Here is a 17,795-nt window from a genome sequence, read left to right as displayed (position 1 = left end):
ACTGAAGTAATTAAAGAAACTTGAAGAGGGTCTGAAGATTAGCTGGTAGTGATGTATCCATGTTGATTTCCTGATTTGCTAGTGGCATTGTGGTCATGTAGGGGAATGTCTTTTATTTTTTTTTTTAATAAGAAATACACACTTAAATGTCTGGATGTGATGAGGCATCATGTTAGCAACTCACTCTCACATGCTTCAGAAAAAAAATACAAATTGTTTGTACTGTAATGGTTCTGTAAATTTAGGATCATTCCCAAATTTAAGAAAGAAAAAGGTCAAGGATGCAGCACAACTGGGCTGAAGATTCTCTTCAAAGAATCTGTGTCATGAAAACAGGGATGGATTAAGAGTCTTATGGGATGTGACAAGCAGATGCAAACACGGTTTTGGATGAGATTCAAATTTGGATAAACAGCAACAAAGCACACTTTGGAGATGACTGGGTAATGTAAATATGGTTTGTTATTAGATGAGATGAAACATGCTGAAATGGAAAAATGGACATCGTTGACCAAGAAAAAAAAAAAAGCAGGTTACATAGAACAATAGTATGCATCACGTGATCTCATTTCACACAAAAAAAGAAATACAAGTAAAGTTCTAGAAGGATAAATACTATCCTTAGTACTGGTACTCGTTGAGTGGCATTTTATTCTCTTATTTTTCTTTGTCTTTATTTTCTAATGTATAACAATGTCCATGCCCTCTTTCTGTGATAGAAAAAGATATTTTTTAAGTAAAATTTAAATAAAAGAATTAGCTGGAAAGAATCAATGGGATCAGTGTACACAACCTTGAATAACTCACATTTTTATCAGCTGGGATGTGTTGATGTTACAGAAGACGTTGGGCAAAGTCCTCAAAGCATCTACTTGTCTTTGGAATGGGGTGATCACCTCTCTTCCATGTGTCTGTAAGGGGTGTCTGTTCCATGTGGGGTGTATCTGGCTGTATCAGTCCATTTTAACACTATTTAGAAGCATTTCACTTAAATCACCTGTAAAATTGGAACTAATGCCCAGGTGTAGAAGGATGTTGAGTGTACTAAATGAATTAATACATTTATAAAGTGTTAAATGGGCTTCCCAGTTGGCTCAGTGGTAAAGAATCCACCTGCCAAGCAGAAGAGTCAGGTTAGATCCCTGGGTCAGGAAGATCACCTGGAGAAGGAAGTGGCAACTCACTCCAGTACTCTTGTCTGGGAAATCCATAGACAGAGGAGGCTTGTGGGCTATAGTCTACGGGGTTGTGAAGAATTGGACACTACTTGGCAACTAGGAACAAAAACAGACTGTTAAATAAATTGTTAAAAGGTACACATAGCACCTCATTTATACAACTACAAAATTTGCAATCATCTCATTTTTTGTTTCCTAGAGAGAATAAAACCCAAGTTCTCGGGTTATAGGAGAACCCGAGTCTTCTGCCTGGCCATGGGATTCTTTACCACTGAGCCACCTGAGAAGCCCATTTAACACTTTACAAATGTATTAACTCATTTAGTGCTCCCGATATCCTTCTGCAGCTGGGCGTTAGTTCCAATTTTACAGGTAAGGTAACTGAAACGCTTCTATATGGTATTAAAATGTACTGATACAGCCAGACAATCCCTAGGCAGAAAAGAAAAAACAGAAAAGAAACAGTTAGAGCCTTCCAGTTTAGATTGGAACGCGGCATTTATTTTAACTCAGGAGCTCTTCTATTGTACCTTCTGTATGCTAGGCACTATTCTAAGGGCTCTACAAAGAATACATTTTAATACATTAAAAAAATGGGTTTTTTTTAAATAAATAAATAATAAATAAATAAACCATTTTTTATTTATTTTTGGTTGCACTGGGTCTTGGTTGCTGTACGTGGGCTTTCTCTCCTTGCAGTGGGCGGGAGTCACTCTTCACTGCAGTGTGGGCTTCTCAGTGTGGTGGCTTCTCTTGTTGCAGAGCACAGGCTCTAGGCGCTCGGGCTTCAGTAATTATGGTGCATGGGTTTAATTGCCCGTGTGGGATTTTCCCGGACCAGGGATTGAACCTGTGTCCCTCGCACTGGTAGGCAGATTCTTATCCATTGTACCACCAAGGAAGTCCCACATAAAACATTTTTCATCATCATAATAATCCTATGAGAAGGGTAATCCCATTACTGTCCCCATTTTATAGTTAAAAGAATTGAGCCCCAAAGAGGTTAAGCTGTATAAAGTCACACAGCCAGTGAGAGGCAGGGACAGGATTAGAACTAGGCAGTCCAAGTTCTTAACTTCAACCCAAGCGGCCGCTCTTACCACCACATAGCCAAAGTACAGGAGTTGCGCTGGTACATTTATGTGGTGGTGGTGGTTTAGTTGCTAAGTTGTGTCCAACTCTTTGCGACCCCGTGGACTGTAGCCCACCAGGCTCCTCTGTCCATTGGATTTCCCAGGCATGAATACTGGAAAGTGGGCTGCCATTTCCTTCTTCAGGGGGTCTTCCTGACCCTGGGCTGGAACCCACATATCCAGCATTGCAGGTGGATTCTTTACCACTGAGTCACCAAGGAAGCCCATGTATGTGCCAGTTGCTTTCCAAGAGCTCACTTGCAGGCTAATATTTCAAGTTCTAATATATTTCCCACCAAAACAGTACTGCCAATTAAGTTAAAAAGGCCAACCTTTTAAAATATATCAAACTTATTTAATGACACGGCTGATTCATAACAACTATGGCCTCAAGACCAGTGTCCCTCTGGGCAAAGGAGAGTGGAAAGATTTTATCTCCCAACACGATTCCAATCAATGACTAGCTATTGCACAAGGCAGTGAGTGCTGTCTAAAGAAGAATTCTGAGGTTATCCTTGGAAGTCCAGGATCGGTTAATCATGTCTTCCATGAACACAGATGTAGGAAGAGAGGCCCTGAAGCTGGGCATTTGCTGTCTCTGCTCTGGACTTGTTTCACTCTGACCTGAAGCTGTAAACTGAGGCTTGCAACCCTGTCTCTGGATGAGTTTCACTGTTGAGTCCTGAGGAGTCCAGGGAGTAGAAGAAAGGGACATGGCAGGGATTCTGAGAACCAAAGCGGGAGGCAGAAACTGCTTGAGGCTTCCACTGACAGCAGGGGTGCAGGGTGAGATTAGTGGCCAGGACTCCTCTGATGGGGTGACAACAGCTGTTCAGAATCACGGCTAACTCGCAAGTTGAGAATTTGTGTATCAGTCATGCTGGCCTAGCCCTTCCCTACACATGCAAACATCTCCCCAACGATCTCCACCAGCAAGCCTAAGGGAGGCGAGTTTCTGTCTACTCTCATGGCATTTATTTCAAGAAGTTGTCACAATGGTTAAATGATTCATCCCAGGTCACACAATGAGATCAGTCATGAGTTATATATAAAAGCAATGTCAGAGTAGAATGAAAATAAGCACATAGAGCCCAGCAAGAAGATCCCACAAACCACCAGCTTACGTACAGGACTGTTAAACTAGGGTTTGGGATGGGTGGATCTTTGCTCATACTGCTGAGGTTTTCGGAGAGGCACAGAAGAATGTGAAATAGACTTTGCATGTGGTTTGCTGACGGCTTATTTCTCAAGATAAACTATAAAAAAAAAAAAAAATCAGATAAAGCTAAAAGTGAGTCCCAGGCTAGGTTGCATTTAAAAGAGTACTGTAGCCTAGCAGACCTCCAAAATGTCATGTCAGCTTTCAAAGGCATTTCACAGTTGCTGCAACAGCACTGATGGAATAAAGCCAAACAGCGTTAGAAGCAGCCCAGTCCCCTAGACATCGATAACAATGCCAAGAGCAAAATCAGAAAGGACCATTGCCTAGCTTGACATCTGGGTCTTACAGCTGCCAAATGATATCCATTAACCATGCCAAAGTCATCCTCGGAGAAATTCCTCATGAGAGGCCTAGTGGCCCAGCAAGCTACAAAATCGTCCAGGATCTGGGCAAGCAATGGGTTCCAATTATCCAGCTTCTGCCAGGCAGACTCGATCAGAGCGGTCAGTAGGAAGATTTCAGTTCCTGTCCTCTTGTTCATAAAATGGACACTCCACCCATAGTTTGTGTGCGTGTGTAAGAGAGAGAGACAAGGAGTGACAGAGAGGGCACCGGAAAGCAATGACAAAATGAACAAAAAACATTTTTTTATGGGATGGGGTCCAGCGGTTGGGGCTCTGGGATTTTACCGCCAAGGGCGCAGGTTTGATTGATTCCTGGTTAGGTAACTAAGATCCCACAAATCTGAGGCCAAAATAAATAAATAAATGCATTTTTTTTTTACAAGTTGTCCAGAATATGGGGTTAACATGATTAAATGAACTAAAAAGAGAAATGGGAGAAAAAGAACACCTTGCTCATTTCCTAATCCCTTGTCCCAGTACTACAGGAAACTGTGACAGAGGGGCTGAAATGCTTCCCAGCAGGAATGACAGTCACACTTTTCTCTGCTGAGGAGGTGAAAGAAAGCAAAGCTGAAACTCAGCAAAGTTGGCCAAGCCAGGCAAAAGCTTCTCTCCCACCTGCACATCTGCCTTGGGCTTTTCTTCTTTTCAGATTGTTGCAAGAAAACAGATGGCTGCAGAAGCTTGAATTTTAAATTTATGAATGGAAATTTGAACAGATGTTAGCAATCAAGATGGCATATAAGAATTTTTTTCATACCGTGCTTACAGCCCAGCCTTCTTCACATAAATGGGAGGGGAGGTCATAAAAAGGGTAGTTTTTTATCTCAGGACAGCATGGATCCAGCTTGGTGATTATGTGGCACCATAACGGAAATATTGAGAGAACAAAGGAAGAAAACACAAATCAGCTCCCTGTATAAATGCTAAATATTTATCTACAAAATGATAAAATGTATCTGTAAGAATACCATTAACTCATCAAGAGCACATTCTGTGTTTTAAGTGGGGGATGTTCAAGCCCAAGGTCTTAACAAATATCTGTGAACACCTACTTGCTTGGATTCTGTTTAGAATTTTGACGTGATATAGATTGGTTTAGTTTGGCTTGGCTGAACGTCCCAGACATATGGTGCCTTACTACATTTCAGGGAGGAATTTTCTCAGAGCTAGGAAGAGAGCTGATGATACGGGCATGTGTCCATTATCCAATGCTGGGAACTGGCCTAGGTACTCAGGGTGGGAAGCAGGAAAATGAATGGAACCTGCTCTAATCCCTCAATACACTGAGAACTGCCACTTGCTCCTTGGCCGTACACCAGGTCTTGGCATTTACTATTCCTTCTGCCTAGAATGTTCCCCAGAGCCCCAGGCCTCCTACCACACCCACCATAGCTCAGTCCCTCCCCACCTTCTTCTCTGCTCAAATGTCACTTTCTTTTTGACATATTACGTATTTATGGTCTATCTCTTCCCACTAGAATGTAAGTTACTTGAGAGCAGAAACTTTATTTCATTGGCTCCTATATTCCCAGGACTGGACCTGTGTACCTGGTACACAGTGAGTGCCCAGGAAACAGTTGGTCAAAGAATGAGTAAACGATCCTGAAACGAGGTTCTGCCAGAACCATACCAGAAAGTGTATTAAGTGCATTACCTCACTGACTGTGCCTCACTGAATTCCCACAACAGGTCAGGCAGTGTATGTTGTCATCTTTAGTTTCCATGTGAAAAAGTGAACTGAATGAGAAAAAAAAGAGTAATAGATGTTTTTTTTTTTAAAAAAAAGGAGAGGATGGAGATATGGGGTGATCACAAATGGCAATCTTTCCTAATCTCCAAGTTCTGGGTCTGACAGGGAGCCAAACCCGTCTATATTTTGTACCATCTTTACCAGTTTTTGTTGTAATTGGTCTGGGCAGAGGAAATGCCAGATTACTCTGGTATTTACCTGAGCAGAATGTAATTAAGGAACAAATAAAGCTCTGCTTTCAGTGATCCCAAGACAAGGTTACAAGTAGGAGAATTACTGTTTAGTATACTGGTATTTTCCTATTGTAAACACAGAAGATAGAGATATTTCCTGAATATTCAGATAGTTCTTACTACCTCCCAATGACTTTCAATTTTAGCAACAGTCCATCGTGTATGTTATTAATGACCTGGTAGAAGTAGATACTTTAACATGCTTATTAACGTGCTCAAAAATGAGCCACCCTATCAAGCATTACGGGGATTTCTGCCCCTCTGGCAATTAAAAATTGTTTCCTACTAAGCATGTACCAAAATGAAAATCCAGTCCTGTGACCAGCGCTAAAGAGCGAATCTGGTCATGGTTCATCTGCAAAGAAGGGCAGTGTGAGTAGGCAGGCCTAGGGCCTTCCTCCTGCTCCACTGTCCACCTCTCCAATGATCTCATCTAGTCCCATGGCTTTAATACTGTCTGCATGCTGTTCACTCCTGTGTCATCAGTCAGGGGCCAGGAAGGAAAACAGAACCCCCGCCGGGTAACAAAACACGAAGGGAATTTAATCCAGGGAATTACTGACAAAGACATTGGAAAAGCTGTGCGGGCAAACCGGGCAAACCGAGAAGAGTCAGATAACCCAGAGAAGAGCAACAGCAGGAAGCTGTGACCCTCCCTGAGGCTGAAGAGACAAGGAGGGCAAAGTGGGGTTTACAAGAGTTTGGGAACAGTGGGAGGGGTGGGAGGGACTTGGAGGAGAGTTGGACCAATGGGATCCAAACCATAGAGGAGATGCATTAAAGCTGGAGATGCTGCTCAAAGCAGGGAGAGGGGAAAGTACTCTGGCTTTTCCCTTCCTTTTGACCTTTAGCCTTCTGCCAGCACTGGTCAGACTTTCTCAGAAGTCAGTTGGCAGGGAAATTTGGGGAACATAGCTTGCATGGGTCACCCCCACCCCGACTTCCATGTAAAGCAGAGCAGGGAAGAGAAGGAAGTGAGTCAGAGTGCAAACAGGCAAAGATGGACACTGTTGCTAAGTTTACATCTCCAGCTCAGACCCCTTCTCTGGGCTCCAGATTCTTACATTGAATTGTTCACCAGACACTTCCACGTGGGTGTCTAACAGTTGCAACTTAACATGGTCCAGAAAGATCTTGTTTTAACAGCCAACTCCCCCTCATAGTCTCCTTCTCAAAATGTGGATCACCCAACTCAGTCAAAAATAAGAGTGACCTCTTATTCCTTTCTTTCATCTCTGTTCCTTCCAATCTTTTAGCAAGAGCCATTGATTCCACCTTCCCAACAGTCCCTCTCCAGTCTTCTGTGTCTCTACTATTACCACCTTAGGCCAAGCCACCATCATTTCTCTGCTAGGTAACAATCATTACCTCTGAACTGGCCATGGTTACCCACTCACCCAGCCTCCGCCTTGTCTCCTGACATCTATTGTCCAGGGTTCAGTTCGTAAAGATCTGGAGGGCAAGTATAAGGAGTCAGGATGTTACTCTCAGTAACATAGGAGCCACTGAAGGAAGTGACATAATTCATATAGTAAAGAGACCAGCCTAGATTCTTCATGGGAACTAAAATAGAAGGGACCAAAGGTGGAAGAAGGAAGACTAATCAGGAGGCAGTTACGCATCTCAGCACTCTTATCCCACCTCTTCTATACCTGTGCATTTGCTCAGCCACCACTGGTCTTTTCCCTGTGCCTCCAACATACCAGCCCCTTCTGTCCGCAAGGCATCTCACATCCTGGATGTCCATCCTAATGTGAGCACATTTGGCTCCACATCATTCAGGCCCTACTCTCCTGGAGAGCTTTCCTGACCAGGTGGTAGTAATTACAGCTGTTCACAAATATCCCACCTCTTTCCTTAGGGGCAGAGAGTGGGATTGTACTTCTCTGTACCTGGGGAATTAGTTGTGGCCATGTGATTTGCTTTGCCCAATGAAACATGGGTGAAGTGATATACATCGCCTCTGAGGGGATGCCTAAGAGCCACTGTGTGTTTCATCATGATTTTTCTTCTGCCATGCGACTGGCAGTGTTCCAGATCATAGCTCCTCCATCGGCCCGAGACCTAGAGTGAAGATGACGATTGTTCAGAGCTGCACTCTCTTCCAACGCATGGACTCATGGCACGAGCAACATGTTTCCTGTTTTAAGCTGCTGAGACTTTGAGATGGTGACCACAGCATACCTAGTCCTGCTGCTGCTGTTGCTGCTGCTAAGTCACTTCAATTGTGCCCGACTCTTAGTGACCCCAGCCTACCCGGCTCCTCCATCCATGGGATTTTCCAGGCAAGAGTACTGGAGTGTGGTGCTATTGCCTTCTCCATACCTAGTCCACCCGGACTGAAATAACCCCTCAGTCCCTTACATCAGCCTGTGTCAGGTCCACTGTGGAAATACTAGCAACAAGTGATAATTTCTACTTGTTAATTTTATCCATGAATTTTGTTTCCCTTATGCAGCCCTCTCCAAACTCCATGAAAGAAGGGTTTCTGTTTACCTAGTTCACCACTATACCCCCAGCTTCTAAGAGGGAGCCCAGGACAAGTCACTAGGCAAATATCTGTTGATTAAACCTCCAATGCCTTGCACATAGCATTTGCGGCTTATGTGTGCTATTTTGTTGAGGCAATTGGAATGAATGAGTCTTGCACTCAGCACATCTGAAGCATCAAAGCCTAAAGCTTCACTCTGCTATTTATGGGTTAGGACAGTTGCTCAGGTTACACCCTTCCAGCTAATTCACAGGAAACCAATTTTCCCAAAGTCACCACGATTTCTTGGTCAGAAAAAGCTCTGCTCAAGACCATATGCAGCAGATAAACAAAAAGGAATGAAATCCTAGAACCATAAATCATAAGAGTGAAGTTGCCCAGAGTTAGGAGATACAGTGGAACAAAATTCATTTTGATACTGTTTTATCAATTCTATATGGCAAAGACATTACTTTGCCAACAAAGGTCCATCTAGTCAAAGCTATGGCTTTTCCAGTAGTCATGTATGGATGTGAGAGTTGGAATATAAAGAAAGTTGAGCACTGAAGAATTGATGCTTTTGAACTATGGTGTTGGAGAAGACTCTTGAAAGTCCCCTGGACTGCAAGGAGATCAAACCAGTCAATCCTTAAGGAAATCAATCCTGAACATTCATTGCAAGGACTAACGCTGAAGCTGAAACTCCAATGCTTTGGCCACCTGATGCAGAGAACTGACTCATTGGAAAAGACTCTGAGGCTGGGAAAGATTGAAGACAGGAGGAGAAGGGAACAGCAGAGGATGAGATGGTTGGATGGCATCACTGACTCAACGGACACGAGTTTGAGCAAGCTCTGGAAGTTGATAAAAGACAGGGAAGCCTGGCGTGCTGCAGTCCATGGGATGTGACTGAGTGACTGAACTGATATGGCAGATAGCTGTTTTATCCTTTTTCAAGTTTTCAATGCCAACTAAATCTAATTCCTCAGCAATGAACAAACCTCTGATTTCACTATGGTCATAAAATATTGGTATTGAAGAAAACCTTAGTGATTACTTAATTTAGATAAATCCATTTATCAGCTGGCTTGATTTATTTTAACTGGAAACCTCTAAGGGTCTCGCTGTTGTCTGCCAGAGGCTTAGAACTTAAAAACTCAAGTTAGAGGTTGTTTTACTTAGTCATTACCTTTTTAAACCAAATACATTTTAATACACTTTTTCTAGTATTTCATTATGCAATTATAATAAAGCTGTAAAGAATATCCTTATCATAAAATTAGGGCTTCCCTGATGGCTCAATGGTAAAGAATCTGCTTGCAATGCAGGAGACGTGGGTTCCATCCCTGGGTCGGGAAGATCCCCTGGAGAAGGAAATGGCAACCCACTCCAGTATTCTTGCCTGAAAAATCCCCATGGACAGAGGAGCCTGGCAGGCTACAATCCAAAGGGTTGCAGAGTAAGACATGACTGAGCAGGCATGTAGGGATTATAAAATTAATCCTGCAATATTTTTTGTTTTATATTTTTGCTCCTCACTTAAAAATTTTCCTTATGGTTTCAAAATGTCTGAAATATTGAAGAAATAAATTCTTAAAAACTACAAAGTTACTATATCCTTTGATTCTTTAGGGCAACCAAGGTAAATTAATTTTGTTCTCCTTATTTAGCTGTCTCTTAGACCCTACACAAACAGGCTATATCCTCAATAAGCAAGTGTATATTGTCTTTTACTTGCAAAAAAAAAAATTACCAAAATATAATTCCTTAAACATCTGATCTGAAAGTATTAAGTTTCAATGTTAATAGATGGTAATTTCCGCAATCTTGTCTAACCTAAATTCAACTTTATTAACCATGTCCTAGTCCTGAAGTTCAGGTACTAGGCACTTGCAGGTGAAACGTTTTTAAAAAATTAGCTCATACAATTTCCCACATATGCTCAAAATGGGACAGTTTGAATACTGCAAGCTTCTCAAAGAAAGCCATATTCACACACAGGAAATCATTTAGATGTGGTTAAGGAAACAGGAAATTTTTACATTGGCTTTAATATTTATATTTTCCCAAATTTTTCCTGAACTTGGTAATCATTACTAACACTTTTCATAGTAGTATTTACTGAGTGTTAAAAAAAAGAAAAAAAAAAACTGAGCAGAAAACGTAGAGTTGAAGAAAACTGGATGTCAGTCTATACAATGAGTTTTTACTTTCAGCATGACAGACTTTATTTTGGCACTTTAACAAATATTTTGCTTTACAGCAGTGACAAAATATTTGCCAGAAATTTCCTTTTTCCTGGCATGAATATTCCAAGCAGTTAATATTCTACGAACTGAACTTTGCTATTCTTTGCACAGTTAGAGGTATACCCACTACACTCATAACCTCCATAACCGAGGGAAATTGTGCAGCTTTAGAAAGTGCTATCACTTCCTTTTAATCACTCTGCAGTAGACTGATTCTGTAAGTGATGGGACAGGACTTTGAGAATTAAGGCCATTAAGAATTTAAGTAAACACTGTTCTGAGTGCTGCATCAAATTTCTTTCTTTTAAATTGAGTTCTGTGGCAATTCCAGGGAATGTTCCCTAAATGAAGTAAGTATTCATACTTCATTAAAAGCAAATTATATGTTGGGAAGGTTGCTGTTTTTGCTGTCTTCTTCCTACTCTGGCAGCTCACACTTTAAAACAAAATTGGTGGTAAAATAGAAAAAGGAAATGTTGAGTTAGAAGGAAGTCCCCAGCCAGGGAGGCAGGGTACCCTCACATTTCCATCTCTTCCTCAGGCATCACTGCTTTCTGGCAATCTCATTCCTAAGCAGTGAAGCTCTCCTTTTAATGCCTAGAGCCTCCCTGAGCGACTCTTCTTCCCCTCAGTGTGAACTATGGTATTCCATCTACTACCTCTTCGGTTAAACTTCAGGAGAGATTCGGAGCACAGTTTCAAAGGTCAAACAATCCAGAGGACTAAACCATAGATACCGACATCAGGAAAGCCCTCTTTAGTTCTTTGGAAATTCTAGTCCTAAAAGTTATTTGCCAGAGCAGGTATCCATCTCAATATTGCCATCAGCTATCTCTATAAAGGTTGTGAAACTCACAATTCCCTCCCTGGCAGCCTTCCAGTATCTACATCCAAACACACACAGGATGATACATTCAGATTTCCTCTAGCCAATTCAGAAGCGAATCTGATAATAAACAGCCTCATCAAATGAGCTCTTTGGTTTTGATTTACAGACACCGTGGCATACTCAGAAATCAAACCCACAACATCCTTGATAGCAGATGGTCGTTAGCAAAGGGGAGGTGTACATTGATCGAAAATGTACAAAATTTATAACAGTGACATTTTCAATATTAGGCCACATGATTTATTCAGTAGTTTTTATATTCCCAAATTACAATTTACGTCTATTTGTAAGACTACAAAAGTTACCATTAGAATTGTCTGTGCTTATAAAATACCAACTTTTTTTTTTTAACTGTTATATATACTCATTAACACCAGTCTGCAACGACTTACATAGAATCATAGGCACTTCAAAGGCTTAAAAAGACGTTTACAACTTAAATGCATTTGTAACAACAAAAACTGATTTTTTCCTTAAGTCCCTACTCGTACCTTCAAATTGCAAGAAATTAGCAAATACAGTGGCCAAAGGAATCTGCAGCAACTTCTCAAAATACTGTTAGCATCTTTGGGTTTGCTGAGGCTTGTCAGTAACTCACATCAAATCCTCTCAAAAGAAGATCTGAATGGATAGACATGACTAAACAGTTTTGTGGTTATAATCCAATTTTACACATTAACTTGCTGTTGCAAATCTGCCTGAAGCTACAAGTAATGAAAAATAAAGCAAGTGTAAAATGGATAGTCTGACACTTAAAAATTTATACAAAGTGGAGGTTAAAGTTTACATATTTGAAAATCACATATACACTAAATTACCATTATCTGAATTACCCAAAGACAAATTGCACCGTAACAGCTACAAAAGGCATAGAGTTTTGTTTTGTTTTCAAGGGTGAGCAGAGGAGAGGGGAACAACAGATAAATTAACAAAGTAAGACCAACTTGATAAGGTCACTCTGAGACATGCTGACACAAATGAAATAGCTTTCATCTTCGAACCATCAGATAAAACACTCTTTTCATATTTGCGCATAGAAATTTAAAACGATTCCATGTACATTGAGCGTTTTTATAACATAATATTTTGCCACTGCTATTCACAGAACACTGCAGATGTTAAGTTTGAATTTTATGTTGTTCTAAAGAAATACATGAAAAGATTTAAATACAATGGGATTTTTATCATTAAAGTGCCAGAATGGCTCTTTAATGAAAAAAACAAACAAAAAACAAAGATCTTCATTATTCTATGCAAAAGCTTTATTTTTAAAAGTTCAGTGATCTCATAAATAGAGACACTAAATGGGAGTTTTCACGCATAAAACTCCTTAGTAGGTGCCTTCTGATAAGCAGCACTGGATGGTTTGCGTTCTCCAAGGTCATAACTTCCTTCATCCTTCTTTCTCATGCGGTACACCAGCAGCAGGATAAGGAAAATTGCAAAGAGAAAGCCGATAACTCCGCCAGCAATGACAGCTGAAACACACCAAAAGGAAGATTACTTTTAGAAGAGATTCAAGGATGGCAGAAATTAGCTTTGTTAAGGCCAATCTATCGACGCTTTCATAAAAATCTTAATTTGAAAACTCCAAAACTAAAAAAAAACTGGATTCAATGAAACAACCAGGTAATTAAGCAAAGCTGACATTCTTCAAGAGGTATAATACTTCCTTTGATTAGTATTAATAATATCACCCAAAAGCCTCAATAAGAAAAAAATCTGGCTGTGACCTCAACTAGTTCCATACATTAAAACTCTTAAGTCTTTTCAGCATTCACATTTTTGTAGTCTAATCTTCTAACTGTTTTTTCAGTGAAAACACAAAACATGATGTAACTGACTTAAATTTTGTAAAGGGAAATGTGAAAAAAGCATGCAAATTTCCTTTGTCATCTTGGATTTGGGACTTCCCTCCCAAGGATCAAGTGTTCTACAAAGGTAGAGGTCAGATCTGTGGTTGCTAAGGGAGGGGTGGGGGGTGGGGGAGGGCTGGATTGGGAGTTTGGGATTAGCAGATGCAAACTATTATATGTATAACTGAATCACTTTGCTGTACATCAGAAACTAACACAGCGTTGTAAATGAACTATACTTCAATAAAATAAAAATTTTAAAAAAGGACTGTGTTCTAAAATCTTTCAAACCTTTCCCTTTAAAATCAAAGGTTAATACTTCCATCAGGTAAATTATGATTAGAGACAACATCCTTCTGTGCCATGGGCACTGTATCAACGGCCTTCTCCATAAAGAACCTTCTCTTCTCTTAAATTTATCTTGAGATCAGGAGGACTTGGATCAAGCCTGACTGAGCTTCATATTCTGCCATACCTGACACCCAGTTGTTCTAAACCAATTTAGGCCTTAACTTTCTTCTTGCCTCTCCCCACTCCAACCCAAATGGCGGACCAAGGGGTAGGCTGAGGGAGCTGACAGAAAACAGAGACAACCTTTGCCTAACTCTTGCCTCACTCACTCTGAAATGAGACGGTGCTCAAGATGGTTTTCAGTAGTAAGGTGACATCCGGCAAACCCTGCTGATACTTCTGAACATCACTCAGACAAACAGAAGCCTATTTAAGGACCCTCCACCAGGCTACTCACCTGCCAGGACTTCTGTTCGTTTAAACAGATTGTCTGAGTGCTTCTCAGTGTATACATTTGTATCCTCTTCAGATGGGTCCATTTTCCTTTCTGAGTCAGGGAGGTGAACTTTTTCCTTATCAATTTCTTCAGGTGACTGGGATAGGCAAAAAAGGGCAATTATAAAGATCTTCTCTTAATGTGCTGGAAGAAATAGTAAGTACTTTCCCAAGTTTTTTTTTTTTTTTCCCAAACACTGGGTTTAGAAAATAAATGAAATAATCACTTTGTGTGATGTGTATACCAATGGGTGAGTCCTATGGTGGACCTGCATTGTTCATGGTTTTATACAACAACCATCACATGTATAGGCAAGATGGACAGTTATTGAGTTCATAATAATCCTAATGGCAAGGTTAGGATCTCTAAGTTGACATTTCATAAGGATCTCTAGCTTTCTTACCTCTCTTCAGGCCACCATCCCCTTCTGGCTGCTCCAACCCAACAACATTACCCAATTCAACTCACTCCTTCATCACCTTTTTGCTACATGGGGTACTGGGATGGCTGCTTCCCTGCAGGCATTCTCTCTGAGTGTTCTCCCAGGGCTCTGCCAGCTACCATTCTGTAGGGCACAGCCAACAGGCTTCATCTGTAATGATCCCCACTATTTATTCACACTTACACCTTCACCTAAACCCTGGATTAGAATCTAGACTTCAGGGGGGCCTGGGTTCTGTAAGGAGCTCCTGTGTGGCCCTGATCAAGTCACTATTTTTCTGGACCTCACTTTCTCTATCTGTCCAGTGAAGGGCACTCTCAGTTTCTTGAGTATTCTACAACTCTCACCATCTTACCTCCAGGCAGCATTATTCCTACCAGCACCCTACAGGACCCTCATCCTTGGCTGTACCATCATAACAGATCGACCCTCTCCCCATTTTCATCAATAGTAACTACTATTCTCTTGGGCCCCCAGTTATTTTGGCACATTTCAAGTCATATGTTTTGGTATGTCACAGTCCTTTCAATGGGCTTGCCTGGTGGTGGCTCAGATGGTAAAAAATCTGCCTGCCACGTGGGAGACCTGGGTGTAATCCCTGAGTAGGGAAGATCTTCTGAAAGAGGACAGTACTCCAGTATTCCTGCCTGAAGAATTCCATGGACAAAGGAGCCTGCTTGGCTACAGTCCACAGGGTCGCAAAGAGTTGGACATGACTAAGTGATACCTCATATATCATATATATATATATATCATATATACATATATATATACACATATATCATATATATATACACACACATATATATATAGTCCTTTCAACTTGCCTTTCACCATTCCTTCAAATTCAGTGTCTTCCACGGATTCTCATTCCTGAGGCCTTATCTAGGTCTTTACCACATCACACCCAGGTTCTTGCAGCAACATGTAACTACATGGTGGCTTCCAATCCATCTCCCAAGGCCACTGCTTAATCTCCAGTAGGAAGGCCCGAAAAGCCATCTCTACTAGCACGCGCTTACCAAAACTGATTCCTAACATCTGTGCCTCGGTTAATACAGTTCTTCTAACTCCAATACAAAATTTTCACTTCTTTCATTGTCCATTTGTCATTCATGAAGCCCTGATCTTTCACCTCTCAAAACCCCAAAACACTTTACAACCCATTATACCATCACATAAATCATCTGTTGGCTTTCTAACCTTCACCACCAATGCTGGCCATCGTGTACAAATGATGTACGATTACACTGAAATCTGAAATCACCTGAAAAGTTACATATATATATATATATATATATTTCATTGTTCTGGACTGAGAAGCTCAGTTCAAATGAGTTGGTTCTTCTCTAACAGGCTCAAGTTCTTGTTGGCCAACACTACTGATTGAAAAACAGTGTCAATCCCACTTGTCTATTACTGCACAAAAAAATCTTTTTTAACTCTACTACTCTTCCTAAGACTAGCCAGCCACCTTCATTAGGACTCTAAGCTGTGGCCCAGTTAAATGCCTGATGGCTTTTTGAAGCCCAGCATTCATCCAACATGTCACTAGCTACTTATCCTACAGGGTTAAAAAGTATAGAGACCTCACCTTTCTGGGGTGCCTTAAGGTCATCATGTGTCCAAGAAGGATCACTAGGTGTATCCATCTGAGCTCCAGGTCAGTGGGCCTTGCCTCAGTGGACAGAGCACTAGGCTGGCTTCCACTGAAGACAACATATAATAAATCATGATCAAGAATGCCTGTCCTACTTTCTCAAGCCACACGAAAACCTTGCACTGACTTAACCCTCAACCCATCATGACTTACAAAAAGCAGAGGTTACAGGAAAATGATCATTTCACTGCTGTACAGCATGCACTCCAAATTTCACTATTCTCTACATTATTGTGAGAGAAGAAAATAAAGGTCTCCCCTGGCTTTCCTGTACCAAGGGAAAGCAAAGAGAAAAGCTCATTGACAGTATTTTGCCTCAATCCCTCCATTCTTCTCATGGAAAGCCCACTGTTAATTGGATGCCTGGTAGAAGGACAAACAACTCAATAGATGAGAAACCGAATTATCTGGATTCTAATCTAACAGACTTTTCACTGCTCATTAGCAGTTAAGGGAGAGTTAGGAAAGGGAAGAGAAAACTCAAGGAGGTTGATACCCAGGTCTGTGATGAGGGAAAGAGGGAGTGAGTTCTGGTGGTAAATGAAGTGAAGGTAAGTAACTACTGTGACATTAGAGATGGAATTTAATCCATCCATGTCATCTTTGTCTCATTTTTATGACAGATCACATGAGTTCCCCTCAGGGCTTTTCAGTCCCTAAAATCCTTTGAGAGAGTTAACATTTCCGTCTGACTCAGCTTCTGATCCAACAGCCAGGAATGAGCTTGCATTTCATGGGGTCTGCAGGTTGGGGGACAGGAAGTCTCCACAGAACTGGGGCTACTACATACTCACAGGAATGAGTGCACAAGCTTCTAGGTACTCTGGATGGAACAGTCACTCTTTAAATTTACAAGTTTTATTGTATGAAAGGAAGAGTTTGACTAATAAGAATACTTCTATAGTACAGTACTAATCTGAAATGCCTGGACTCTCCTATATGTGTGCAAAGTGAAATTATGAAAAGGCAGCATAGATGATTAGATGAAGTCAATTAAAGATCTGTCATATCCATGTCTGGTTGTTTGGATACCATGAAAATGTAATGGAGTAAAAGGTTATGAGCAATGCTCTGCTTGAACAAATACCTGTATTCTTTTTATTTTTGTCACATAAATTTACAACAAACTGGACAGAATATCTATAACAGTGGCATCAGTGCCACTGTGACACCCACTCAAAAGCGAAGTCTGTATTAATGGTATCCGAAAGGCAGTGTTTAATTTAGCTGTGCCATGTAATTACAAAATAGAAAATTTAATCACTAATATTAATATTATCGTGATAAGTACTGCAAAAAGTGTTTGACACAATGAGCAGCAATCAATAAATCTCCCACAAATGGATGAACTTTTAGTATTATTACATAAAAAACAAACAATATCAAGAATACATTAAAATGTTTTGGGATCCTTCATTTCTGAACTCATCTGCCAAACATCTATCTTCTTTATTTCAATCTGACACGATTACTCCCTTAAAGTCAATTTTTAAAAACTTACATCAATTTTCAATCCATTGCTGTCAACGACCAGACGGCTCTATGTCAAATTAGGTTTTGCTGAGGATAAAAACTCTAC

General features: G+C 40.8%; 1 protein-coding gene across 14 annotated transcripts in view; it reads right to left on the bottom strand.

Moving 5' to 3' along the window:
• Positions 1 to 10,536: 10,536 nt before the first annotated feature.
• Positions 10,537 to 17,795, bottom strand: part of SDC2 (syndecan 2) — a 120,476-nt gene continuing 113,217 nt past the window's right edge. For all 14 annotated transcript variants that reach the window (XM_081505153.1, XM_081505154.1, XM_081505160.1 and 11 more), the window contains 2 exons: positions 14,076 to 14,211; positions 10,537 to 12,949 (listed from right to left, as the gene is read on the bottom strand). In XM_081505153.1, coding sequence (XP_081361279.1) covers positions 12,786 to 12,949; positions 14,076 to 14,211 — 300 coding nt within the window. In that variant the 3' untranslated portion in view covers positions 10,537 to 12,785. The remainder of the gene's footprint in view (positions 12,950 to 14,075; positions 14,212 to 17,795) is intronic.

The sequence above is a fragment of the Giraffa tippelskirchi genome, chromosome 6 (assembly GCF_054371585.1).
Source record: "Giraffa tippelskirchi isolate mGirTip1 chromosome 6, T2T-mGirTip1v1.2.pri, whole genome shotgun sequence".
Taxonomy (NCBI): domain Eukaryota; kingdom Metazoa; phylum Chordata; class Mammalia; order Artiodactyla; family Giraffidae; genus Giraffa; species Giraffa tippelskirchi.
This window is presented reverse-complemented; position numbering and strand designations above follow the sequence as displayed.